At 57.4% G+C, this 27278-nt stretch overlaps 1 protein-coding gene across 1 annotated transcript in view; it reads left to right on the top strand.

Annotated features, from left to right (window-relative positions):
* The first annotated feature begins 1066 nt into the window (after positions 1–1066).
* The window catches only part of PGS1 (phosphatidylglycerophosphate synthase 1), a 36002-nt gene continuing 9790 nt past the window's right edge, over positions 1067–27278 (top strand). The window contains exons 1-7 of the mRNA XM_032870482.1: positions 1067–1221; positions 9799–9988; positions 12721–12798; positions 14435–14534; positions 15399–15588; positions 16490–16668; positions 18762–19283. Of these exons, the coding sequence (XP_032726373.1) occupies positions 1082–1221; positions 9799–9988; positions 12721–12798; positions 14435–14534; positions 15399–15588; positions 16490–16668; positions 18762–19283 (1399 nt within the window). The 5' untranslated portion in view covers positions 1067–1081. The remainder of the gene's footprint in view (positions 1222–9798; positions 9989–12720; positions 12799–14434; positions 14535–15398; positions 15589–16489; positions 16669–18761; positions 19284–27278) is intronic.

The raw sequence follows: 27278 nt of genomic DNA, 5'->3' as shown, positions 1-27278 counted from the left end.
TCGGAAGAGTTGAATCAAGTACCACCTTGTGTTCATAACGCTCTCTAAACACAAAGGAAAAATTAAAACAATCTGAAATGCCCGTTACTTGTAAACAGCTTGGGAACTCTTGAATAGCACCAAACAGCCAATGTTAGCATTTTGCTGTATTTACTTTCAGTCTGTCTGTACACAATACTCCATCCAATTTTTAATATCCCTGATGAGATAAGCTCTATACTACTCCTTGGAAATTTGCATTTTACACTTCATGACATTAAACATTCCTCTGAGATGTAATTTTATTTTAAAGAATTTTATTTATTTGTCAGAGAGAGCAAAGATGGGGAGCGGCGGGCAGAGTTCTGGAGAAGCAGGTTCCCCGCTGAGCAGGGACCACCCCCCCATGTGGGACCGGATCCGGGACTCTGGAATCCTGACCAGAGAGGAAGGCAGACGCCTCCCGGACTAAGCCACTCCGGCGCCCCGGCTTGCGCATTGCTGATACCTCGAACAGGGCCAAGAACATCCTTGCAGGGAGCACGTAACCGACTTCCTTGGGATACCTGGGTGGACAGGGGATGTGGAAGATTCTGCATCAGGTGTATCCAAACCCTTGAGCCCTCACAACACTCTCTGGGCCAAGACAAGTAGGATGTGGCGATCTCCCACCGCTCTCCTAGTTCCCAAGCCTCTGTCCCAGTGGGTCGTCCCAGGAACGCCGTGTTTCGGACCCCATCTTCCCCCCACCGCCTCTCCCCCTTCAGGATCCTGCAAGGTGTCCCTTTTGAAGGTCAGCTACAGGGGGTGCTCTCGGCTCCACGGACGCGCGGCTCTCGGGTCGCAGAACCGTACGCTCGGGGGCCGGCCCAGCGCACCTGTCCCCGAGGCTGGGTGCTGGGCGTGACCTGGCGGGCGCGAGGCCAGCAAGCTCAGGAGCGCGGGGTGGGGCGGGGCGGGAGGGAGAGAAGCTGTTCAGCCCGCTGCGCCTGCGCCCTGCGCGCCGCCCGCTCACCTGCGTCAGCCCCGCCCCCTCCCCGTGTCCGCGAGCGCCGCTGTCAATAAAGTTCTTGCGCGCCGGAAGCGGAAGCGCCGAGTCTCCATGGCGGCGGCGACGGCGGCGGCGGGGCCGGTGCTCTGGAGGCGGCTACTGGGCCTGCTGCCTGGCCGCCCCGGGCTGGCGGCGCTCCTGGGGCGCCTGTCCGACCGCCTGGGCAGGAACCGGGACCGCCGGCGCAGGAGGTGAGAGGCGGCCGGGCCTGCTGCGGCGGGGGCGCGGCCGCAGCCCTGCCTCCCTTCCGCGCCAGGAGTGCGCTCACGCGGGGGCCGGGGGCGTGCGGGGACCGAGCGCGAGCTCCCCGGGGCCACCCGCGGCGGGCGTTGGAGGGTCTGGTCGCGGGAGACGCCGCTCGAGATCTGAGGGGGTCTGTGCCTGGCGCGGTGGCGGCTGCGGCTTGGCCCGGTCGGGGTGAATGAGCCCGTCCGGGGTCTGTGCGTGCGGCGCTTCGCGCATTCTGTGGGAGAGGGCTGTGAAGCAATCCCGAGTCAGGGGCTCTCGGGCCGGGGCGGAGGAACCACTCGGAACCCCCTTCACACTCCCCGAAGGGCCCGTGTTCTGGAAAAGTACTGAAGTGAGTTATGTAAGTGGGGGAGGAGGCTCTGAGGCCGCTTATTCAGGCAGTGGTCTTTCAGAGTCAACATTGGCCAAGAGCGTGCTGACCTAAGAGGCCTGTTGGCATTGCTAACGTTACAGGGAAAAGAGATCTCGTGTGTGCAAATGGTTCTCTTGTCAGAGAGACGCAAGCCTTACACTTGACCCTTTATTTATTTATTTTTTAAGATTTTATTTATTTGGCAGACAGAGATCACAAGTAGGCAGAGAGGCAGGCGGGGTGGGGAGGGAGGCAAGCTCCCCGCTGAGCAGAGAGCCCGATGCGGGGCTCGATTCCAGGACCCTGGGATTATGACCTGAGCCGAAGGCAGAGGCTTTAACTCACTGAGCCACCCAGGCGCCTCTACACTTGGCCCTTTAAAGGAAAAAAAAAAAAAAAAAATAGAGGTGCGTCCTTTAGAAGAGTTTGCATTATCTCAGATTTTATCTGTGCTGCTTGGGTGCGGTGGGATGTCCTGGCTTCCGCGCGCAGATCTGTGGTCCAGTCGTGCGTGCTGTTTCTGCTTATGGGAAGGAGCTTGCGTTCTCCCGAGTAACAGTGGATGATTTTCAGCCAAACTTCAACTTTGGTTCAGGGTAACTTTTCGGTGATAGCATCAGTCTGGAGCCATTCAGAGGCTTGCTGATCAGAATGGCTTTAAGCTTCCCATCGCCCAGCCCCGGTGGGGGCGGGGCCGGGGGCGAGGTGGCCTCTGCGTTTTCTGTAGTTGGTGCTTAGCCAAGACCTGGCCATTGCAGTGGGTGGTGAGATCAGGTGACTTCTCCGTCTTGGCATCAAACCACCGGGAAATTTGGTTTAAGGTTTCAAGAAATGTTCTCTACTCAAAGATGAGGTGTTCAGGCAAGTTTGTCATTTCCCTGTGTGTGTTTAAACGATGCGAAAAACAATTCATTGTTCATTGTTTAACGTTGAAATTGACTGCTAAGGGATGTTGGGGGCAGTCTCCACAAATTCTTTTGAAAAAGACGTTTCTCTTGAGTGTCTTTTTCCGGTGCTAGTGGGGAGAGAAGCAATGTGGCAGTGGGAGTAGTCCAGACTGACTCCCCAAAGTCCTTTTTGTAAATGGATGCTGTAGGTGTGGCATAATATTTCTTTTTGATGAAGCTGAGAGAGAGAGTGTTGTATAACAATTAAACCAGAAACTCACTTAAAGAAACATAAGTTTTGTGGGGTTTTTAGTTATTTTTAATTTAAATTCTATTATCCGACATATAGTACATCATTAGTTTTTGATGTAGTGTTCATTGATAGTTGCGTCTAACACCCAGTGCTCATCACATCACATGCCCTCCTTAATGCCCATCATCCAGTGCCCTCACCCCCCACCAAGTTTTATGTTTTTTTTAATATATATTTTTTAAGACTTTATTTATTTATTTGACAGAGATCACAAGTAGGCAGAGAGAGAGGGAGAAGCAGGCTCCCGGCTGAGCAGAGAGCCCTATGCGGGACTCGATCCCAGGACCTGGGATTATGACCTGAGCCAAAGGCAGAGGCTTTAACCCACTGTGCCACCGAGGCGCCCCAAGTTTTATGTTTTCTAAAGAAATTTGTGGGGGCGCCTGGGTGGCTCAGTCAGTTAAATGTCTGCCTTCAGCCCAGGTCATGATCCCAGGGTCCTGGTATCGAGTCCCACATAGGGCTCCCTGCTCAGTGGGGAGTCTGCTTCTCCTTTTACCCCCCCCTCCCCTGCTTGTGCACGCTCTGTCTCTCTTAAAAACAAATAAAGTCTTTTATAAAAATACATAAATTTGTGTTTTATAATCCTTACAGTGCTTTGCTAGGACTGAAGATAAGTGCTTTGACCAGTGTTGTTACAACGCTTTAGCTTTCTGACCTTTTTTTTTTTTTTTTCCTCTTGCCTTATTCAGTTTGCAGATTTTCCCGACTCTGTGGCCTTTGGTGTTTGGGGTTTCTCTGGTCTGTATGGCCACTCATCCTGTATTGGCTGCTGACTTTCGTTTTTTCCCCAAAATATCTCACAACTCCTCATTCCCCGAATGGTGTGGTTTCTTGTAACTCTGATTGTTAATTCATTGATAATAGTTCTGTGTAGTCATGAGCTTAGACTTTGTCAGATTTTAGCCTGCCAATCTGACTCACCTGTTGGAGTGCCTGTTAAAACCTCGTGGCTAACAAGAGGGCTGGAGGGAGGGTGGTTTCTTTGTTAGTTACAGAGACAGCCACTGTGACAGAGAATGCTACTTAAAATTACTTCCAATTAGTGGTCTAGAAACACTGTTGTGTCTGACGTCATAGTGGCAGGTCGGCGTACCCCAGTTCAGCTTGTTAGTAGTTTCCACTCTGAGGGACCACCAGATTTCCAGAAGCTACTTCTTTGAACTTCATGACACTTCGCTAGAGTTTAGTAGAACTGTCTCCTGGCTTATTTGTAGTAGTAGAGTGGGTGGGAGGGGGATATTTAAAATCAAAGCATAAATTTCCCCAGATAATTCAGATTCTCATCTCACAGAGGACTGGAATAAGATTTACAATGGATTTTTATTTATTTTATTTATTTTATTTTTTTAAGATTTTATTTATTTATTTGTCAGAGAGGGAGAACACAAGCAGGCAGAGCAGCAGGCAGAGGCAGAGAGAGAAGCAGGCTCCCCACTGAGCAAGGAGCCCGATGCGGGACTCGATCCCAGGACTCTGGGATCATGACCTGAGCCGAAGGCAGCGGCTTAACCAACTGAGCCACCCAGGTGTCCCTACAATGGATTTTTAAATTGTAGCTTTATTTTTCCTTTTTTAAGATTTTATTTATTTATTTGACAGCGGGAGAGTGCGCGCGCATGCACACACGCAGGGAGAGTGGCAGGCAGAGGGAGAGGGAGAAGCAGACTCCCTGTCGAGCAAGGAGCCTGATGTAGGACTGGATCCCAGGGTCCTGGTCATGACCTGAGCCGAAGGCAGATGCTTAGGCGACTGAGGCACCCAGGCGCCCCAAACTGTAGCTTTGTTGAGTTCATATTAACGCATAGCCGCTCGTGATGAATTAGGCTGGGTCAATCAGTTGTGTGCTCCTAGAGGGAGAGCAGCTAGCCTGGGATTAAAGTGTTCTGGTAGATAATCCACTTGTAAACATGTCATCTGATTCATGTAAACGAGTTCTTCTCAAGGCTGCTGGGAAGTCCAGCTGGTCAAAGCCTTTGGGTTAGTAGAATATGTGATTGGTTCTCGTCAGGCACTTTGCTTTGCCCGCTGCTTGGGCCACCCCGAGGTGTACCGTAGGTTATGTTCCCTTTCTGGCCACTGGATGTGATCGACTTCCTTTTGGGCAAGTCAAGAGGACAGTCATCTGGTCAGCATGTAGTCAGATGCTGGCAGCCTGGCCTCCCATGCTGGGCTTGTGGGAGAGCAGCGGCCGCTGGTCTTCTGTAACCTACGGGAATTCACACTCACTTCCCTTTCTTGGACTTGGGGGTTGCGTTAGTCGGGAAGGGCCGCCTGCTGGCGGGGACGCAGGAAATACACGGCTCCTTCGCGTAGTTTGTGTGCTTCTCAGGAAGTGTGTGACTATTGTGCTTTTCTCCTTAGCTCACTTTCTGACGTTGAAGTGTGCATGAGTGAGGGGGGAGGGTGGGTTTTTCTTAAAAAGTAGTTTCTGAAAATACTGCAGTCCACAGAACTTAGTTTCTTTTAAGAACTTCTTTTTTCATCATTTTGTACAGATTTGGATGAGACCCAAGCCACAGAGCTTGTACCACGAATCTTATCTTATAGTTCCAGAAGAGCTCGTGGACTCAGAGCATATCAGAGCCCGTAGTGGGGGCTACTTAGTAAATGTCCCGAGTATGGTACAGGACAGAGGGTAGAACTTCTGGACTGTCTTTCGGGGATTTGTGCTCCGTTCTCCCGCATCACTGCGTTCTTGTTCAGAGCCCCTGGTGCCTCCTTTAGGAAAGACCCTGAGAGGTTGGTCAGCTTCCTTGATTTACTTTTACTTTTTTCCCCCCACTGGGTGGTGGGGGACAGTCTGCAGCCCCTGGGGATCAGATCTGAGGCAGAGAGGCCTTGGAGGGGACATGTAAAGGTCAAGTGTAGACCTGGGTGTAATTCTCAGTATTTGCCTTTCTAGTTCTTCTTCCCCCCCCCCTTTTTTTTTTGTTTTTTGTTTTTTGTTTTTGTTTTTGTTTTTTTGTTGAGAGAGGGAGGTAGGAAGTGGGCAGACGGGGGGAGAGAGAGAGAGAGAGAGAGAGAATCTGAAGCAGGCTCCACACGCAGCACAGAGCCTTGAGCTCACCAGCCTGAGATCATGACCTGAGCTGAAGTCAAGGGTCAGATGCTTCACGGATGGAGCCCCCTGGGTGCCCCGCTGTGCTCTACTGGCATCTCGCCACTGGCCACGGAACTCGGTTGCACCTCCAGGCACATTGTTGCACATCCAGACAGAGGAAAAGTACAAGGTGTGCCAGTCTTTTTCCATGGAGCACACACAACTTTAAGATGTTCGGTGAAATGGAAAACTATCTCCCCACAAAAAGGAGAAACGCCTCTCTCTCCCCTGAGGCCCCGTGTCAGTAGCTGCATTTGGTTGTGTCTCTGGGGCTCTTATGCTCAGTTTCTGAGTGACTGATTATTCTGAACTCAAGTCCCACTGCCATCCCTTGCCCGGCAGGAGGGATGGGCTGCCCTGTCGCACCCAGGACTGCCCTCTAGGCTGGGTAGGCTTCCGCGGTCTTCGTGTAGTGGCTGGCCACCCCCCCCCACCCCCCCAGTCTGGGGGCTTAGGGACAAGAGCACCTTAGTCTGGCAGTTCAGATGTGGATCTCTCTTAGAGACGGTGGGAAGAAACTTCCCTCCTCTCTGCCTCTCCCTGGCTTCATGCTCCCTGTGCCCTTTTAGAGTCGCCCTGAAGCCTTCCCCTCACCCTGCCCGCACAGGTCTCTCTGGGTGGGGAGGGCCCAGGTCAGGGGTCTTCAGCACTTAGACCCAGCCTGCGGCCCAGGGCAGGCACTTTGCAGATTCCATGGGAAGCCTTAAATCCCGAGGCTGAACCTGTACCCAAAGTCAGGTGTCCCGTGGGTGGCTGGAGCCTGCCCTTCCCAGAGCCCGCTGGCTCCTTTCACTGTTGGAACTGTCGGCTGGGAACCCGTTTGCGTTGTCTGCTGTTGCTGCCTGTGCCACCGGCCTGCCTGAGTGTCCCTAGGTGCTTGCCCTGGCCCTGTTCTCCAGACTTCCATGGTATTCCTGAGTCAGCAGAAGCTGGCGCCCCGCTTCCTCTTCTATCTGAACCTGCCCCCCCACCTCTTCTTTGTAACTAGAAACTGGAGCTGGATGGTCCTGGAAAGATGATTCAGGGGAGTCGGGGTCTAGATGTGGAAATTGTGTGTGTGCCGGGTTAGTTCTCTGAATGGCGCGTGTGACACGGCTCTGCTCTTTTGGTGAAGGAACCGCAGCTCTTCAGATCTCTCTGGGCTTGGGCTTCTGACCTGGGACCTGTGGTTTCTTAGTAAGCCTCCCTGGGGTGAGGGGACTTGCCTGTGCAGGTGGTCGCCCCTGGAGACTGGGGTGACTGCATGGTGGGGGTGCTGCTAGCTCCGGGAACAACCTCTTCTGGGAAGATGCCCGGGAGTTGGGCTGTGGAAAGCGGGAATGCACCCCCCGTGGGCTTCTGGCTGAAGCGAAAGAAAAAATGAACCCCCGAGCGGACCTGGGCTTGGCTGCTTCTGCCCCAGCGGAGGCCCTCCAGTTAGATTCGAGTGTCCCGCGTCTAGGTGTGGTCTCCACCGTGCCCGAGCCGTCGCGGGCCCGGTCACCGGGGGACCTCCTCAGAGCACCTTCCTCTTCGGGTGTCTGGAACTGCTGCTTGAGGGCTGGGTCTCCCCCTCCCCGACTCCCTGCACCTAATTGGCTTTCAGCCCCTTCTCCTCTCTAGCAGAAATAAACCCGCCAGCACGCAGATTAAACAGGAAGCCAGCATGAAAAAGCCCTCAACACGTCTTGGACCGAGGCCCTGGTGGAGCCTTCCCGGGGAGAGCTGCCTGGCAGGGACGAGGCCTGCCCGCAGCAGCCCGGGGCCCGGAGCCCGGCCCGCCCCAGCCTACCCGCTGTCTCTCCGGGCCAGGACCGGGCTGACGGTGGGGCCCTGGGCGCCTGCGTCCTCTGGACTGGCTGCGGACACCCTCCCGGGCTTTCCCGCAGGTGGTGGCGCTTGCCAGCACCCGTGGCTCACGTTGGCCCGGCCCCCTCCTTGCCTGGAGCAGCCCCTCCGAGCGCCCTGCCTGACCCTCCGCAGAGAGGGTGTCCTCCGGCCTCCCCAGGCGCTCAGCACCACCAGCTCCCCTTTGCCGTCACTCTAGACACACGTGCTGCCCAGTTCCACCCTCAGTTCCTGGTGGCCTTTTCCCCCAGTGTCGTTCTCAGATGGTTTCAGGTGTGCAGGAAGCCTGTGAGGCCGCCAGGTTCGTGGGGGCGGCGTCTGGGCTGCTTGCCCCTTGTGCCCCCCACATAGGCCGGAACAGCGCTCACACGGTGCCTGGGGTTGCAGCCCGAGCCGGCATTTGCCCTCTCTCGGTCGCCGTGTGCTGGAGCGTGTCTCCGCAGCTTCCTTTCGGGGAGTCGATGGGAGTCTCCTGGCCCAGGGGAAGGATGCGTGGACGGACGGCGGGGCGGGGCGGTGGTGTTAGCGGTCGCCCTGGTTCTTTGTCGGTATGGGCTGAGAGAGGATAAGTGCCGTGAGGCTGGGAGATCGTTGGTGTGGCGCTGCTGTGGGGTTTTCCACCTCAAACAGACCATGTTTAATTAATGAAAATTAGACTTTAGGCCCCCTCTGGGGCTTCAGATGGATAGAGTGTCGTGCAGACTTTCCCACTGTCTCGTGGTTTTCTACTGGACTAAAGGATCTTTCCCTCTCCTCCTGGAAGTTTGCTTTGAGCGTGGGGGGAGTAAGGCCTGCGGTTGGGGAAATCGAGGCAGCAATCCCTAGATTTTGCGTCTAAGCCTTTCGCTGGCCCGCTGCTGCTGGTCAGCTGGAAGCTGGAGGACCTTAGCAAGCTGGTACCCCCGAGTGCCGTCACCCCCTCTCTGAGACAGCGAGAAAGCTTAGCCGCTCTCCCCACTCTGCACCAAGGGCCCCAGGCCAGCCCCCGACTTCCCAGGATCTACAGAGCTGCTACCTTCCCCCCGTTGACTAAAGTTTTCTTGGCAGTGAGTCGGCTGGGACAGACCAGTGGGCTTTCTGGGAAGCACAGCTGTGGGCCATCTGGCGTCTGTGTAGGGCCGTTTGCACCCTGGGAAGATTCAGTGCTTTATCGTGAAGCAAGTGAATGAAGTCATCTTCCTGGAATCTGTGACCCTTCAGGCCTTGGGGTGTTCCGGCGCCCTTTCCCCAGGGCCCCCTTGGATGGTAGTAGAAGGGCACGCACCGCAGAGGATGTTCCTGCTACTGTTTGCTGGACTTGAGAATAGGGCCCGGCTTGCGTGGGGCTCTGGGTGTGTCCCCTCCCCGGGCCGCCCCGTCGGCGGGGGGCAGGCGGCAGGCGGCAGCGGCAGGTGTGTGCTTCCGTGAGCAGCCCTCAGTTGCTGCTGTCTCTGCCGCAGTGGAGGCGGCCGGCCGGCGGGGGCGGGGCGCGGCTTGTGCTGTGAGCCCCGAGGAAGACGAGGAAGACGTGGTCCGCTGCTGAGATGGCCCCCCAGGCTCCTCCTGCTCCGCCCCTCACTCCACAGTCGAGGATCCAAGAGAAAATTTAGTTTTTCTGGGTCCTTCCCTAAATAAAAACCTCGTTCCTCTCCACAGCCCTGGGCTGCAGGGGGCTCCCTCACCCAGACTTGCCCAGGCTCCGGGCCGTCGCCAGCAGCCTTCTGCAGGCCAGGTTGGCAGGGCCACCCGGTGTCAGCCCCGCGGTGGTTTCTGTCTGGGTGGTTTCTCGCAGCCACTCTAGACTTGGAGCCGTTGGAACCAACTGCCAGTTGGGCTTTCTCTGTGGGCATTGGCACTTCTCAGGTTGCTCAGCTAGTAGGAGCTGAAGGAAAAGCACCTTTGCAGAGTTTGACTTGGGCTCACTTAAAATGGTCTAGAGAATCTGGAATTGGTTAAAAAAAAATTCCCGTCCGCCTCACGTGCGGGGCCCCCGTAGCTGAGAGAGACTTCCGAGGAAGTGTTTGAGAAGTGTGACCCTTTCCGTGTCTCTTTAACCAGGTCGCCATGGCTGCTCTTGGCTCCTTTGCTGTCTCCAGCTGTCCCCCAGGTCACCTCCCCACCTTGCTGCCTGTGTCCAGAGGGTGTGCACAGGTTCCAGTGGATCCGAAACCTGGTCCCAGAGTTTGGGGTCTCCAGTTCCCACGTCAGGGTGCTTTCATCCCCGGCCGAGTTTTTCGAGCTCATGAAGGTAAGTTGTGTTCACGGGAGAGAGGGACGGACGCTTGAGATAGAGGCTTGCAGGCGTGAGGACGAGTGAGTCCTGAGCAGAAGTGCCTTCCGTTCCGGAAGTTTCTGACGGCTGCTCGGCTTCTTGCTGTGGGTTCTTCTCCCTGTTAGGTTTTCAGGCTCACAAATGCTTGAGTTGTGCCATCATCAGAGGCTCCCGTGCGCGGCTAACGTCTCAGGTAGAGTAGCTCAGGGTGGGTGGGCAGTGATCTTGATCCTTGTGGACAGATTGATTCCATCGGTTCCTTTGGAAGAGAGGTTAGTGAGGGCGTGTGGGCGCCCTGGCTAACGATGTCACAGCACGACAGACCCTTCCCCTGGAAACATCCCCAGGACACAGTGGTGTCTTGATAGGCGGGTGTGCCGGGGGGAAAACTCAGCTGTGACTCGTGGGTGAGACTTGATGTGCAGGAAGTGGCTGGACTTCCCGGTCGCTGGAGAATGTGGACACCTGATTTTAGGCCTTACGATCCCTGTTCTTTCCTGAGACTGTGTCTGAAGTCTGGGCCTCTGTCCGGGCAGCGATGCCTTTGCTTTTAGGGGCTGGAGCTTGCAGTGCTCAGCTGTTCGTGGCCCGTCTCGCTACTCCAGGTGAAACTGCAGGTTGGAATGAGTCGTTCGAAGCTGATGAATTTTTATTCTTTAAAATTTTTTATTTATTTATTTTTAAAGATTTTTTTATTTATTTGACAGAGATCACAAGTAGTCAGAGAGAGAGGAGGAAGCAGGCACCCCGCTGAGCAGAGAGCCCGATGCGGGGCTCGATCCCAGGACCCTGAGACCATGACCTGAGCTGAAGGCAGAGGCTTAACCCACTGAGCCACCCAGGCGCCCCCCTGATTAATTTTTATTAACACGAATCCTCTGGGTTCAAATTAGCAGTGATGTTAGAATTAAGGTATGATGAGGTCAGACAGGCGGAACGGTGGTAGAGAATAGGAAATACGTGTAGAAATTAATTTTCCTACAGAATAAACTGTGCTTGATTTGGATACTTGTACTTTTTCCTTTTGGCCTCTTGTCCCGTAGATCCACACTCAGCTTAATTTCTGACTGGCTCCTTCCAGAGAGCGTTCTGCGCGCGCGCGTGTGTGTGTGTGTGTGTGCACGTGCTCACACCGCTTCCCTGCGCTGCTCATCGGTCCTGGCATCTTTGTGGAGAAGGGATGTTAGGGTGCGTTGCTCTTTGCTCCTGCTTGGTTCTGTTCGGCTGGAAGAAACAGGTGTTGCAGAGGCTGTTCTTCGTGTTCTAGTCAGCTCGGGGTTGAAGGACCGTCTGCGTCTCGGCGTGGCCGTCCCCTGGCTGAGCACCTGCCTGGGCGGGGCCGTGGGGGACAGGAAGGGCCCCAGGGCTTGGCCCTGCTGCGAGGAACCCCTGATCTTGCCCTTTGAACCGGTCCCGGGCGGACTCTGGTGCAGGATTGCGTGGGGTGTGTGCTTCCCTGGGCCCACAGAGCGGCCCTGCTCCCTGAGAGGCGAGTGCAGCCTGCGGTCTGCCTGGCCTGCAAGCCCTCGTCCCAGCGCCTGAGCCGAGGTGCCTCCGCTTGAGTCACGGTTCGCTCCGTGTAACCGTGTTCCCTGCTGGCATCCGCTTCCCAAACACCCAAGCCGAGGAGACGGCGAACGTGGGACATTATCTTGTGCTTTCCTGGCCTGCAGGCCTCGTGCCAGTGCGCTCGTGTGTTTCTGTGGTCGGTGCCGCTCCCGTGCCGGCCGTGCGGGCTGTGGGTGCCGCATCCCTCCTGGGTGGGAAAGCAGGCGTGTGCCCTGCTTCCTGCCTCCCTCCTCCTGCAAGGCCTGGCCCTCCTGCCTCTCCTTCCGGAGCCTGACCTCTGGCACACCACCCGTCGTTCTGCGAACCCCCACCCCCGCCCCACCACCAGGCAGGGTGCTTCGAGCTCCGGAGGGCGTCGTGGTTCCCCACACTGGAGCAGGTCTGGAGAGATCACTCGGCCTGTTTGGACGGAGGTGACACAGTCATCTCCGAGTGCTGGGGTCTGTTCTCCTTGTGCGGGGACCCGTCGGCGCTTCAGAGGAAATACGCGCCCGCTCATCGTGAAGGCCAGCCGTGCGGGCGCGGACGGGGCAGAGCAGCACGTGCCTTGGCTCCCACACTCCCCACCTCTGCCCCTTAGGGACGTGCTCTTGTGCCCTGCACATGCCCCACGTGCGCTGCCCTCCCCGGGGGTGGGGGCTCGTGAATGGGGCGTGGTTTGCGCCCAGGGCAGCTATGGCTTCCGTCCCCGCAGTACGTTGGACGTCGTATCAGGTCGCTGTCACACGCCGCCTTCGTTCTTTTGATGGCTGTGTCATGGTTTGTATAGTCAGGTCATGCCTCTCAGGGGGAGTATTTTTTTTTTTAAGATTTAAAAAAATTTTACTTACTTGACACAGAGCACAAGCAGGGGGAGCAGCGGAGGGGGAGGGAGAAGCGGGCTCCCCTCCGAGCAGGGAGCCCGATGCGGGGCTCGATCCCAGGACCCTGAGATCATGACCTGAGCCGAAGGCAGACTCTGAATGGACTGAGTCCCCGGGGGCCCCTCGGGAGTGTTTTAAATGAGGATCGTGGGTCCTTAGTTGGGTGGTTGCTGTTAGCGTGCGGCTCGCTTCGGATGGCAGAGCTGGGCCCGGGGCCTTACCTGTTTGGTGTCCTCTGTGAGCTGTGGAAATGACTGTGACTTATTTCTCGTTCAGAGTCAGATCAACGTGGCCAAGAGACGCGTGGTGATGGCGTCACTCTACCTGGGGACAGGTCCTCTGGAACAGGAACTGGTAAGGTTTGAGGTGGGGGTGGTCCCAGGGCAGCAGTGCATCGCCCCGCTCCCCCTGGCTGTGCGGTGCCCTGGGCTTGGGGTCGAGCCGCCCTGTCCTGCTGGGGGTCAGGAGGGCTGACCCAGTCAGGAGGGCTGGTGAGGGGTGTGGGGCGGGGGCTCGTCCTCGCCCACAGGTCCTCTGCACCCTGCACCGCGGTTCCGAGGCTGCTCTGTGTGCTGGTCTCGGACTCGTTGAACGACGGCCCGCTGCCCGTTTCTCTATGGCCTGTGGGTGACAATGGTCTTTGCATTTTCGGATGACTGGAAAAAACTTGAAAGGAGGAGATTAATTGTGACATAGAAGCCCGTGCAATCAGATTTCTGTGTTTGTAGGTGAAGCTTTACTGGGACACAGCTGTGCTTGCTCACAAACGTGTTGTCTGTAGCCGCTCTCTGGCCGCAGCAGCGGAACTCAGGAGTTGTGACAGAGACCGTCTGGTTCCCAAGGCCCAGGGTGTTTACTGCCTGGCCCTTCGCAGAGCAGATTTTCTGACCCTGCACTAGACAAATGGACCAAAGCGCATGTCAGGCTGGGGTCAGGTGCCCGGTCTGTGGCCTGCCTTGGTCCACCTGGACTTGACATTACACCACACTTGTCGCCTGTGGGGAGATGGGCAGGATGGGAAGGAGCAGAAATCACGGGTTAGCTCAGGGCGTGCTTCCTGCAGCGGGAGTCCAGCACGCGGTTGGCGCGCAGGCACCGTCTGTGGGCTGACTTCACGCGAGTGGGAGTGAGACCGTTCTGTTGTCCTCATCTTCAGATGGCTTTCCACTTGGGCTGTGAAATTGGCCTGGTGCCCACAGTGTTTTCTCCGGGTTCCTCCTTGTCTGGAAACCCACAGGTAGGAGCTGGGAAATACCAGGGACTGGGAGCAGGAATGGGACGGTGGGTCAGCAGAAGCACTTCTGTCCTTTCCTGTCCCCCCCCCCACCCCGCAGGGAGGTCTCCTTCTGTCTTCAGGACACACTTTTACTGCAAGCTTGGGAAGCCTGTTTGTTCTTCTGGGAGAAGAATATCGTGTCGAGCCCATGGAGAGTGGCCAGGGGGCAGGTTTTGTCTTGGATTCACTGGTTCAGCAAATATTTACCGAGTGCTGTCCCTGTGTAGGCACTGTTTGCTGTGTGTGTCTGTGGGGATTGTCTGTTGAAATGTGTGAGAGCTCGTGTCTTAGCCTTTCCCAGAGTGGCAAGGTCAGGTGCTTGGGCAAAGTGTCTGACCCACAGACGCGCTCTCCCTGAGAGGCCTGGCTGGACGAGGGAGCTGGGTGGCACCTTCTGGTTACTGTTACTGGTCTCCGAAGAAGTCTCATGGTGCAGATGTGTGTTCCAAGAGGATGCGTGCGTGTGTGTGGGGGGTTACCTGGCAAGTTGATCCTTTTTTTTTTTTTTTAAAGTAAGCTCCACACCTGCTGTGGAGCCCAGTGTGGGGCTTGAACTTGAACTTCACAATCCTGAGATTGAGACCTGAGCTGACAACCAACAGTCAGATGCTTCACTGACTGGGCCACCCAGGCACCCCTCCGTCTGTTCTTTTAATACATAATCATCTTCTTGGATCTTATACTTCTGTTCTTTTGGGGTTCTTTCCTTGGCAGGTAGATTGCCTGGAACACACTCTGGAAAAGTCACTCCAAGCCAAGTTTCCTTCAGACCTCAAGGTGTCCATCCTCTTGGACTTCACGCGGGGCTCAAGAGGTAGGTCTGGCACACTCCCGCCTGCTCTGACATTTCCTCTTTCAGACCCTTGTTCGGAGTTACGCCCTTGTCCTGTCCCATCCCCATCCGTCTGTGTCTGTCCCCCCCCTCCCCCCGCCCCGCAAAAGCCAGGATGTTCGAAGACTGCCTAGACTGTCTGGCTGTCTGTCAGCATTCCTTCTGTAGCAAGTGACTGGAAGCCCAAAGAAAAACTGACAAAAAGAGGCTGTTTTCGACTCCTGTGACTGACCTGCTTTGGGTGGTGGGTCATGATCTGGGGGTTTGGCTTGTCACCAAGACCCATCTGCTGGCCCTCCTTCTTTTGGGCTGGCTTTATTCTCAGGCTCCATGTGGTGACCTCTGAGAGCCCCAGGCGCATCTAGCCATGACATTTTATCCATTGAAAGACGCTCTGCTACCTAAGTGGCCTGCCATGGGCCATGCACCGGGGCTCTGCGTGTGCCAATGGGCCCAGTCCAGGCCTGGATGTCTTCCTGTGGAGTTGGGGCAAGGGTTCAGGGTGGGTAGAGCCATTATTACCCAGAGTAGGAACACCAAGAGTAGAATCGGGTGGTACCCCTAGGAGGACGGGGGGTATGGTTTCCAGGAGGAGGGTGAATGGTGCTGGTGTTAAAATAAGGCAGCTGTCTGTGGCCCTGAACGCCCCAGACTTGTTCTGAGACATGTCCATGTCCAGAGCAGAATTTGGTCTGAGGCCCTCCGGCTCGCAACGGTGCCTGGGGTTCTGGCTGATTGGGATGGGTAGCACAGGGAGACGTGGGCCTACGGTAGGTGGCTCCTCCCCTCCAGGCTCGCTATCTTTTCTGGTGTGAATTGCCTGTTGCCGCTCACCCCTGTGTTCAGGTAGAAAGAACTCCCGCACTATGCTGCTCCCGCTGCTGCAGAGGTTTCCGGAACAGGTCCGCGTCTCTCTCTTCCACACGCCTAACCTGCGCGGGCTTCTCAGGCTCCTGATCCCTGAGCGCTTCAACGAGACGATCGGCCTGCAGCACATTAAAGTGTACCTCTTTGACAACAATGTCATCTTGAGCGGGTGAGTAGGCTGCCTTGCCTCAAGGGTATCCCCTGGATACTGTCCGGGGTGGAAGTTAGTGGAACACAGAGAAGGAATGTCCATCTCCTCAGGCCTTCAAGAATGTGGTCGTATGTCTCTAGTCGTCATACTGCCTCCGTGTCTTCTACAACACCACATCTGCTGTGGCTACTGGAAGCCCACAGGGTGCTCAGAAGGGAGCCCCGGCTTCTTGAGCACTTCCTGGGTGCTAGCCACTCTTCTGAGCCTGGGTATGCTGTCGCGTGTCATCCTCGCAGAGACCTATGTAGTGTTTATCTCACTTCGTGTGTGAGAGACTAGAGAGGGCGAACATCTTCCTCAGGCAGAGCCAGGAACACCAAAGAAACAAGCCACGGAGCCACCGTGGCCACCTGGGTCCTTCTGATTCTGAATCCCGGGCCCTGGGGATGAGCCCTGGGGGGTAGTTAGCTTTGAGAGTGTTCTTCCTCTCCCAGCTAGTTGTCGCCTCGGGTGGGGCTCCATGGCTCGCTCCCTTTTTTTTTTTTTTTTAAGATTTTTTATTTATTTATTTGACAGGGAGAGATCACAAGTAGGCAGAGAGGCAGGCAGAGAGAGAGGGGGAAGCAGGCTCCTCGATGAGCAGAGAGCCCGATGCGGGGCTCGATCCCAGCACCCTGGGATCATAACCCGAGCTGAAGGCAGAGGCTTAACCCACTGAGCAACCCAGGCACCCCTATGGCTCCCTCCATTGTGGCACCTCATGCTACTCAAGCCCCGTCTTATTCGAGTGGCCGGGCTCGGGGTCGGCTGCCACGGTGGGGTCCTGAGCTGGTCGCCGCCCTGCCCCCGCCAGTTCCCCCGGTCCCGCTGCCGCGCCCTCTCTGGCCCCAGCCCTCACCCGCCTCTTTCCTCCCGGCAGCGCGAACCTGAGCGACTCGTACTTCACCAACCGCCAGGACCGCTACGTGCTCTTGCAGGACTGCCCCGAGGTCGCAGACTTCTTCACGGAGCTGGTGGGCGCAGTGGGGGACGTGTCCCTGCAGCTGCAGGCGGACAACACGGTGCAGGTGTTGGAGGGGATGGTGCATCCTTACAAAGGTAGGGTGTGGGCTCTGCCGGCCTCCGGAGCTTGCAGGGGGCGGCTGGGGGCCCCGGGGGGTGCACCTCTCGGAGCCTTGCTGTGTGCTGGCGGGACTTGGGTCACAGAGGCTCATTTTGCTTTTGTCTCTGGGGCCAGACCGAGGTGACTCACTGGCCACCAGTCCTGCTCTGTGGGTCCAGGGAAGGTGGGAGTGTGGGATTTGGCCTGGGCCTGGGGGAGGGAGCCAGGGGCCTGCCCTGCACTTACAGGAAGCAGCCTGCTAACTGCCTGCCCTCCCCAGGGCCATGGAGTCCGGGGGAGCTCAGAGGCTCTGTGGCTCTCAGCTCTGCTGAGGTCTGTGGCCTCCTGCCTGGAAAGTGAAATGGGAGAGCCCTTGCTCTGTTCCCTGGAAACAGGCAAACCCTGGCAGCTGGCGTTCCTGGGGGCATTTGCATTCCTGTGATTCCTGTGGCTTCCTGGTGGCCTTTGGGAAGGCCTGCTACCGAATTTGCAACAGTGTCAGCAGTGTGGGGTGGGTAGACCCTGACCGTATAAGGAGAAGAGCCCCTGTCCTGGGTGCCAGAGGAAGCCTAGCCCTGGAGCCGTCTATGATCTGGGCGCCTGCTCTGCCTGCTGCCAGCCTGGATGCTCAGCTATTACTGTGATATTTTAAATTTTTATCAATAAAAAATTTGTGGAAATTTGCTTTTTCTCGTTATATGGGTGCCTTCATATTATCCTTAATTTTGCACTTCGGCTTGCAAAGCCTGATATACTTAACACCTGTCCGTACAGGAAGCACTGGCCAGTCCCTGGTCTGACTCACAGGCCAGGCAGGAGTGTGCAGAGAAGTAGGCCCCACGTTCTGGGAAGGATGAGTCAACATGCTCAGGGGGCAGGTAGGGGTGTCTGGGCCTGTGCACTTGTGCCCAGGGGACCTGAGCAGCTTGGAAGGAGTGAACGGATGCAGGGGACACTCGTGACACTCAGGAGGACAGCTTGAGACACAGTGGGGCTGGCGGCTACCTCCTCCCCTGTGGGCGCTGCTGTCAGGGAGGGAGGGTTTGCACAAGCCATCCCTTCTCGTCCCAGAGCCCACTCCCAGAGGCCCTCCCGTGTGGCCCTGTCCTGGCCTGTGAGCGTGTCCTGTCCTGTTCCTCTCTGATTCTGGCTCAGGCTTCCCCGAGGCTTGCTGTTTCCTCAGTGTCCCGGAGGGCCAGCTCTGGGCAGCATGGACGCTCTCCGCTCTCCCGTCGTCGGCGTTCCGTGAACTTCTTTGCTTTACCCGGCCCTGCTCCCGCTGAGCTTTTGGTTTGATCCTCGCTTCTCGGGCTGGATGCTGGCTCGTTAGTGTTCGGTCTTGTCATCGGCTGATAGCGTTTATGGTCACTTCTCGTCCGTGCAGTGTGTCTGGTCGGCTGCCCGTCTCCAGTGTCTTGTATAGACGCACAGGGTGCCAGCCTGCCTGTCCTCGCGCTGCGCCTCGGGGGCCCCGCTCCCACCATCCTGCTGTGTGGCGGCCGCTCGGCCCGCAGTTGTGCCCGCGTGTTGTGGCTCACGCTCACATGTGCCTTTATTGTTAAACCTTCTCACTGAAGAGCACACCGAGCACCAGCTACGGGCGTGTAGTTCACACGCGTGTGCGTCGTGGGCGGCTCCCGGAAGCCCCTCTGGGCCCGTCGGGTGCTGCATCCCCAGGCTCCCCTCCCTTGATGGGTCTCCCTCGAGTAGTATGGGGTGTTTTTGAACTCGAGAGGGCGCCTGGCTGGCTCAGTTCGTAGAGCATGCGACTCTTGATCTCGGGGTTGTGACCCACGTTGGGTGTGGAGATGGCTTGAAAATCAAATCTTTAAAAAAAAAAAAAAAACTTTTTGTAAATGTGACTGGTAGAGGCCGTGTCACGTTCCCTCACGCAGGCTCTTCGTGGCCTTGCCTCAGACGTTGGTATCCACAGAGGAGCCTCTCCTGGGCCTGGGCTCCATCGGAGCGTGTCCGCAGGTGGTCGGTCGGGGCATCTGCGCTTGGCCGTCTGGTGCCACGTCCCCATGCAGGCAAGGGTTCAGAGCCTCCACTTCCCGCCCTCACCCTCCCCTCCCGTGTGTCCCTGCAGGTGACCGGGCTGCGTACTGCAGGGCGGCCAACAAGAGGGTGATGGATGTGATCAACTCCGCCAGGGTCCGCCAGCAAGTGCTGCACGCCCAGACCTTCCACGGCGACTCCCTCTTGACTCAGGAGGATGCAGCCGCCGCTGGGGACCGGAGGCCAGCCCCCGACACCTGGATTTACCCACTGGTTCAGATGAAGCCTTTTGAGATCCAGATCGACGAGATCGTCACCGAGACCTTGCTGACAGAGGCTGAGCGAGGCGCCAGGGTCTACCTCACCACCGGCTACTTCAACCTGACCCAGGCCTACATGGACCTGGTCTTGGGCACGCGGGCTGAGTACCAGATCCTGCTGGCCTCCCCGGAGGTGAACGGCTTCTTCGGGGCCAAGGGGGTGGCGGGGGCCATCCCGGCCGCATACGTGCACATCGAGCGGCAGTTCTTCCGTGAGCTGTGCAGCCTGGGCCAGCAGGAGCGCGTCCGGCTGCAGGAGTACTGGCGGAAGGGCTGGACGTTCCACGCCAAAGGTATGCAGGGCCGGCCTGGCTCCCTCGGCTTCCGTCCTCCCGGTGGCTGTGCGCCCGCCCCTCCCGTCTGAGAGTGTCCCCACTGTGCAGGGTTCTCCCCCCCATGCGCCCAGAACTTGACGCAGGTGGCTGGGGTGGCTGTTGCAGAAGGCGTGCGGGACTTCCGGGGGCGGAGAGGCACAGGCCGTCGTCTCCGATAGCGACTGTGGTCACTGTACCGGTCACGCTGTGGGTTCTTCCCGCCTCGGCCGTGCCCTTCTCAGGGACAGAGGGTGCGTTAGGGGTGATTTATTTGCTATTAAACAGCCCGGTTTTTTAGTTTTTCTCTCCTTACTGTGGTTCTTTTTCCTCTCTGTGAATCTTCCACTTTTTTTAGCTGAGGAAGTCGAGGCCGTGTCCTTTCATTCTGAGCCACATGGCACTGCCCATACGTGGGGCCTGGTCTGAACCGCCTGTGGATCCGACCCCCAGAGGCACTGGTGTGAGTTCCTGGGGCAGCCCACGTGTGCGTAATCCCAGGCCCGTGGGCTGAGACGGGGATGAGCGGCTTTAAAACCTTGTGCTGAGCAGAGGGCTTCTGCCCTCTGCCGCTCGCTGTTTCGGGGCACCTGCCTCGAGTGTAGTCCCTCCTTCCAGCGCTCCAGGGGCCACACCACTGAGCTGCCTAGTCCTGTGTCTGAAGAAGGGTACCGATGCGGAGAGCCCCTGGCCACGAGTGGCGGACGTGGTTTTTCTGGCTTCTTGGTGGTGGTTGAGGCCTGTTGTGCTCCTGTGCTGGTGCTGGAGTCTTGCGGAGGGGCTGATGGGGGAGGGGGTGGTGTTGTCTTGGTCTCTGCTCTGTGGCCCTGGGAGCCCCGGTTGTAGACAGCTCCGGCCCCTTGTCCGTGTTGTTTAGATCTGAGGTCATTTGGGGATCACTGCGTAGGTGGAACTCTTCTTTTTGTCTTACACGGCTGGTTTTCACCTGGGGATATGTTAAAAGAAGTTTTAAAACCCAGATTGCCCTCCATCTATTGAATCCAGTTCTCTGAGGACAATTCCAACGCGGTGTGTGAGTGTGTGTGTGTGTGTGTGTGTGTGTGTGTGTGTTTTAAAAACTCCCTAGGAGTTTCTGAGGTCTTAGAACTGTCATAGCTTCTGGCCTTTTGGGTGGCTCCCGCTTCCTGCCGGGAGACCCACTGCCTGGGCAGGTGGCACTGTTGGGTGTGGAAAGTGAGCTGCCTCACTGTGCCATGCGCTGAGCCAGGCGGGGGTCAGATGCCTCTGGGCAGGTCGGGCTAGCCAGAGAGGAGGCGGCGAAAATATGTTAGGATTGGTTTTGTTCCTTACGAGAATAGTGAAGGTGCCTAGGCGTGGGGTGTTGAAGACCACGCTGGAAGCCGGGAGAGGCTTTGTTCTTTGGAGGGGATGTGTGTGCCCAGGAGCTGTGCCGGGGCCGTCCAGAAAGTGCTCCCTCTTGGTCCAGCCTGTGGCACTTACCCTGCCCCTGCACCCTGGCCGACTCAGCCTGGCCCGATGGTTCTGACTGGGCTGTGGGTTATTTTTCTGAAGCAGGCAGTACTGATAAGTGAGCAGTGCCCCCCCCACCCCCCAAGTTACCGTTGAAAGAGAAACACCCAACCGGCTCTTCCAGTGTGGCTCGCCCATTCCCGGATGGGCAGGCTTCTGCCCCGCCCCGGGTGGGGCCTTGCACTCCGGGAGCACTGGATTAGTGGGGATGGCCAGGAATCCCAGGGCACCTGTGCCTGTGTGTGTGTCAGAGTATGTGAGGGAGGGGGAGTGGGGGTTGGGGTACATGAGCAGAGGGGCCATGAGTCAGAGGTTAGAGGTCAGTCAGTGGTGAAGTCAGAGGCCAGGGCCCTTTCCTGTGATTGTGATCAATAGTTGGGGGGGGGTGTCCTTCAGTCGGCCCCCTTTCCTGGTTTATTCCTGGATGCTCGTGCTCCCCAAGGCAATCTGGGAGAGGCGCAGGCAGCCCAGTGGTGGCTGGGGTGGGTGGGATTTACTGTCTACTCCCTGCAAGGCCCGTGCTGGGCACCGGTGGTGTGTCTGTTCCCGCCGGTGGCTGAGTAGCTGGTACACCGTGACGGCCTTACCCACGCTCCCGCAGGACAGGTCTGGCTCATCTCGGCCCCCAGCGCTCCCGGAAGCCCCCGGTGAGGGGAGTGAACTGAGATCCCGTGTCCGAGGTGTCCACATCCCTGTGGCTCCAGCAGCCGTGGACCTGGTGGCTCCAGTCCCCCCAGTCAGGGAGGGACTCGGTGTTGAACCTGCTTGTGGCCCGTGGAGGGAAGTGATGCAGGAACACGCTACGTGGGCCCTGCCTGCGGGAAGCCGCCAGGCTGGGTGGGGGCATCGCATGGACGAGACCGCGCCAGTCAGCAAGCTCCAGTGGCTGGCTGCTTGTCCGGGGGCGGGGCTCCGCGGGCCGGTCCTGTCCGGCTCATGAAGGGCAGGGGCGCCTGGCGGCAGCCAGATGCCCCACGGAACGACCGTGGCAGGTGACCCGTGGGGAGGCCGTGGGCTCCTCCGTTTGGCGGGCTGCGGAGTCGCGGCACGTCTCGCCAGCCTGCGTTGCCTGTGCCTCGGTGGACTGGAGTCTGTCATTTCAGTGCTGCTTCCCAGCGCCAGAGGAGCTCCCACTGTTCACAGGCGCTCGCTCCAGAGACTTGCGCAGCGTGGTCTGTTGGGTTTTCTTTGGGTTTTTGAAGAGGCCACTGGAGGAGGCCTGGTGTGAGCGATGTGCTGGAGAGGCCACCAGACCTGGACTTTTTTTTTTTTTTATTAAGATTTTATTTATTTGACAGAGAAATCACAAGTAGGCAGAGAGAGAGGAGGAAGCAGGCTCCCTGCCGAGCAGAGAGCCCGATGCGGGGCCCTGAGATCATGACCTGAGCTGAAGGCAGAGGCTTAACCCACTGAGCCACCCAGGTGCCCCTTAGACTTGAATTCTTGAAGCCTAGTTGTCAGCCCAAATTCACCTTTGGCAATCATGGGGGGACCCAGTCCACCCTTTGTGTGATGAATGATGGTACTGATTCGCCCTCGGGAGAGTACGGTGACCTGACGTGCATTCTGTTGGGGTTTCTGTGAAGTGGCCGAGAGGCGAGGACAAGTGTCCCAGGGGCTGTGGGGTGGGCGCTGGAACACAGCTCGTGTCGTCACGTTTAGCCTTTTAAGTGAAAATGTGTATTTATTTATTTTATGTATTTATGTATTTTTTTAAAAGATTTTATTTATTTATTTGATAGAGACACAGCAAAAGAGGGAACACAAGCAGGGGGAGTGGGAGAGGGAAAAGCCGGCTTCCCGCCAACCAGTGAGCCTGACGTGGGGCTCGATCCCAGGACCCCGGAATCATGACCTGAGCCAAAGGCAGATGCTTAATGACTGAGCCACCCAGGTGCCCCTTATGTATTTATTTTTAAGAGACTTAATTTCTTTTTTTTTTAATTAATTAATTTATTTATTTAAAGATTTTATTTATTTATTTGACAGAGATCACAAGTAGGCAGAGAGGCAGGCAGAGAGAGAGAGAGGGAAGCAGGCTCTCTGCTCAGCAGAGAGCCTGATGCGGGACTCAATCCCAGGACCCTGAGATCATGACCTGAGCCAAAGGCAATGGCTTAACCCACTAAGCCACCCAGGCACCCCAGAGACTTAATTTCTTTAGAGCAGTTTGGGTTCAGACCAGAACTGAGGGGCAGCTGGTGTGATTTTCCCTACCCCCAGCCCTGGTCATGCCCTGCCCCTCTGTCAGCAGCTGGCAGGGGAGAGTGCACTGGTAACCGGTGAACCGACGTTGACACACTGGCACCTTGAGGCCACACTTTATATCCGGGACATCCTGGTGGTGTGCGTTCATGGGTTCAGGTGGGTGAGGACGTATATCTGTCATCACGGTGTCACAGAGAGAGCCTTTCACTGCCCTGAACATCCTCCTTGCTTCATGTCCGTCCCTCCCGCCCCCCCCCAACCCTGACCCTGACCCTTTACTGTCTCCAGATTTTCACCTTTCCCAGAATGTCATACGGTCGGACTTACACCGTCTGTAGCCTTTTTCAGACTGGCTGCTTACGCTAGTAATGGGCATTTAAGGTTCTTTTTTTTTTTTCTCTCTTTTAAAGATTTTATTTATCTGAGGGAGAGAGGGGAGGAGCAGAGGGGGAGAGAGAGGGCCACGCAGATTCTGTGCTGAGCGTGAAACCTGACACAGGGCTCAGTCCCATGATCCCAAAGCACAACCTGAGCCGAAAGCAGAAGTCCACCCCTTAACCTGCTGAGCCACCCAGGTCCTTAAACCTTAGTGCTTTCTGTGGCGGAAGAGCATTGCCTCGTCTGGGCGGCCCGCGGTTTACTCATCTGTCCGTCCACTGAAGGGCTTCCCGGTTGCCACAGGGATTCCCCTGTTAAGCCTGGTCCTGGGGGACAGCGGGGTCTGGGGGCCAGTGCACAGTGGCATCAGCCGTTGTAAGCCCTGCATCTGTCCTGTGCCAACGAACTACCCTCTCTAGGTCTTGGGAAGGCAGCAGCCCCAGGGGAGCCTGAGTGGGGATGAGGGATGTGTCTGTTGGGCCTGGTTCTCACGTCTCCTGCTCCCGGAGAAGAGTGGGCCTGTGTTGTGCCCGGTGCCACCATGGGACTTCTGGCTGGGAGCGACAGGCCCACAGTCCCTTCGGGCAGGGGCCACCTCCACGCTGGGGGACCTCTCAGGGAAGGATCAGAAAATGAGCTTGGACTCCATCCAGGTGCTGTCCCCTAGGCTAACAGCATGCTGTGTGGCCAGGGTGGGGCAGGCCATTGGAGTAAGAGATTTCTGGCTCCCGCTGACAGAGGAATCTGTTAATGATTGTGAGAATTGTCACTATTTTTACTGCTTTCCCGACAGGCAGCTTGGCACGGCGCCCAAAGGTGAGCTCGCAGTGTGAGCCGGGGCAGCCTCACCCTGGGTGTGTGGCCCACGCGCCTCCCCTGGGCACCAGCCGGTGTGCGCTGGGGCAGGGCTGCACCCAGGGCTCTGCGGGGTGGGGGTGAGGGCGGGGAGGGGAGAAGAGACATGGACACGGCCGCCTGGAGTGTCAGGCAAGTGCTTTGCTCTCTGAGTTCGGGACTGTGGTGTCTCCTGTCCCCTTGTGTTTCTGTAGGGGTCTGAGAATCCTCTGGAATCGGTTGCAGAATATTGTGGCGGAGGTGAAGGAAGGAGGGAGTGTAAATTGACATCTTTCTCGCAGAGAGCCTCAGGGAAGTCCTCTCCAGAAATAGTCGTGAGCTCCTGCTTTAGAAGGCAGAGCTTTTTGTACTTAATTTTTTCATCACGTGTTAGAAGATGCACCGTTTGTTTCATTTATTTTATTCAAACAAGTATTTATGTCCCATCTGTGTCTTTCATGGGCCAGGCAGCATTCAGGGTGTTGGGAACCAGTGCTGGGGACCAAAGCCCTTGCCCTCCCTAGGTGTCGGTTTCCTTGAACGGGAAGCAGGTACAGACAGCTGAATCTGTTCACATGGAACGTCAGGTAGGGGAACGGCGCGTAGAAGACCAGAGCAGCAGGAGGAGGAGTCTGGGCTGATGGGGGTCTGTTAGACTGGGGGGTTGGGAAGGCCTCTCTCTGAAGGGGACACTCACTGAGCACAGATCCTGGCTGGAGGGTCCAGGAGGGGGGCCCAAGATCATGAGGTCCCAAGACCATGCTAGGCATGAAGAGGAGTGAGGGGGGGCAGGTCGGGAGGGAGTGAGGCTAGAAGGGGGCCAGGCCGTGGGAAGAGCTCAGCGGGCTGGTGAGGGAGCCCTGCGGGAGCCCTCGAGCCACCTAGTTTACCCTGCAGCGCGGTGCTGGGACCGCGTGGAGGAGGGACTGTGCCTACGGGAGTGGAGCTCAAGAGGCTGCCCAGGGCAGGCAGGGAGGGCTCTCGTTGCAGAGCTGGGAGCCTGCAGAAGTCTTGGGACTCAGTCCAGTCATCTCTGTATCCTCAGCGCGCTCCCTCTGGCTGCAGACTGCCTGCGGCCAGTCCCCTTCTGTGCCACTGCTCTTGCTGCGCGGTCTCTCCCAGCCTGGCGGGTCCTAGACTGGTGAAGGCGTTGGGCACAAAGGTCGGGCCCTGGGCTTGATAACAGACTTACAGCCCTGCTGGCAAGTGCAAGAGCCCCCGCCCTACCCCTCACCCTTCCCGTGTGCACCCTCTCGAGGCCCTCCCTGAATGGAAGTTTCCTGGTGGTCCTCCGGGTCTAGCCCAGCAGCACACACATCCCACGTTAGGAGCTTGCATCTGGAAAGGCTGGCTGTCTCCGAGGTGGCATCTTGAGCTCCTGGGGCACGGGCACCACGTGGCCTCAGTATCTGTGGGCTTTGTGTCCTTGTGGATGAAGAAAGATCACGGTCCTCGTGGATCTGCAGGGGAAGTGACGGGGCGGTTGCCGGCCTCACGAAGGTGTCCAGTATGTTCCACATGCGAGCTGCCCATCACGCCCATGTGCCCTCCCGAGGCCAGCCTGGGCCAGAGACGAAAGCCGGAGGAATACGGTGTCTGTTGTGCCTTCCCAGTGGGGTGGTCGTGGCGGGCGGGTGCGGAGAGGCCCTCGTCTCGCTGCACGGAGAGCCCGGGTGCACACATGTGCAGCACAGGGACGCGGGCGCCCTTCATCAGGGCTGGCGATCAGGACCTACAGCAGGTCTGAAGCAGCTCTTCAGTGGCTGCTAGTGAAAGCAGGCTGGGAGGTGGTGGCGTGGCCGAGGAGCTGTTGGCGTGGGCCGCCTGCCTCTCGTGGCCGGCCCCTAGGTTGCCTTGGGAGGAAGAAATGTACATTCAGGCAGATTTCAGAAATAAAAAATACCCACAAGACCAGGTCCTTTCAGTCTTGCCCGGCAGGCCCTGTGGTCCAGGAGCCTTGGATTGACACCCCGAGGGTCACATGATTCACCTCAGCTTTAGCCCGTGTCAGCCACGTGCATGTCAGGCCTCCCTGCTACGCACTCTGTCCCCGTCTGAGTGGACTCTGGAGAGCTGGCTGCACCACGAGCCCCAGGCGTCCCCACTGCTTTTGAGTCTTTCTGATGGTGACATCACGAGAGTTCGATTGGCCATAGCAGGTGGAAAGCTCTGAGGCTGGGGGAGGTCAGCCCCTGGCCCTGGCCCCCCAGCCTCAGGCTTCATGCAGAGGTGGGGCGGGAGGGGCCGAGGCCAGCACGGGAGGAGAGCCGGCACTGCCGTGGTCCAGGCTCAGCCGTTCTGCCCAGACCTCCCTGGGCATCTGGAGCAGTGCCAGGGGCTAGCCCGCACACCCCCGCGGTGACATGAGATGAGGTGAGCCCCACAGTCGCCTACACGGCAGTGGTCCCATGGGGTGGTACAGTTAAGTGAGGGACGCACACAGTCAGGCAGGAGGCTTTGATGTGGCCCCCGGGTTGGGGGAGGTCGAGTGCATTACAGGAACAGGCCTCGGAGCGTCGTCATCTCTTACCCAAGGTATTCTTGGAAACGCTCTTGCTCTGAGAGAGAATTAGGAAATGGCCTTCTATTTTAGGCTCCTTGGTGTGTATCATACGTTGTTGATTGGCTCGTGATGGTCATGTGCACCCGTGGGCCCTTTGAGAGGGTCATGTTGGCAGAGGAGAGACCAGCCGTGGTGGGAGGGCATGAGGAGGCCGGCCGTGAGCAGGGGAGCCGGGCCGACTCCCGGGCTGGGTTTTCTGGGCTGAGCGTTCTTGGTGCTAGCGAGGGTGCGGGAAATACAGCGGCCAGACCCAAGTCTGTGCTCCCCTCAGAGAAGGGGTCCAGGGCAGCCGATGTCCTCCAGAGGTCGGGTTTTCGGAGTGGTCTGTTCAGGAGAAGTAACTGTGATGGGCACTGGACCGGGCAAGCAGGCCTTGGGACTTGGGGGAGGGGACGGAGTGTAGGGGCCGGGAGCACAGCAGACCCACCTGCTTGTTGTCTGAGGGGACAGATTAGGATTCTGAGACAGTCCGCAACCTTCATGACGCACCTCTCAGCATGCTG

This window comes from Lontra canadensis, unplaced genomic scaffold (assembly GCF_010015895.1).
Source record: "Lontra canadensis isolate GAN:19392208 unplaced genomic scaffold, GSC_riverotter_1.0 scaffold41, whole genome shotgun sequence".
Lineage (NCBI taxonomy): Eukaryota > Metazoa > Chordata > Mammalia > Carnivora > Mustelidae > Lontra > Lontra canadensis.
This window is presented reverse-complemented; position numbering and strand designations above follow the sequence as displayed.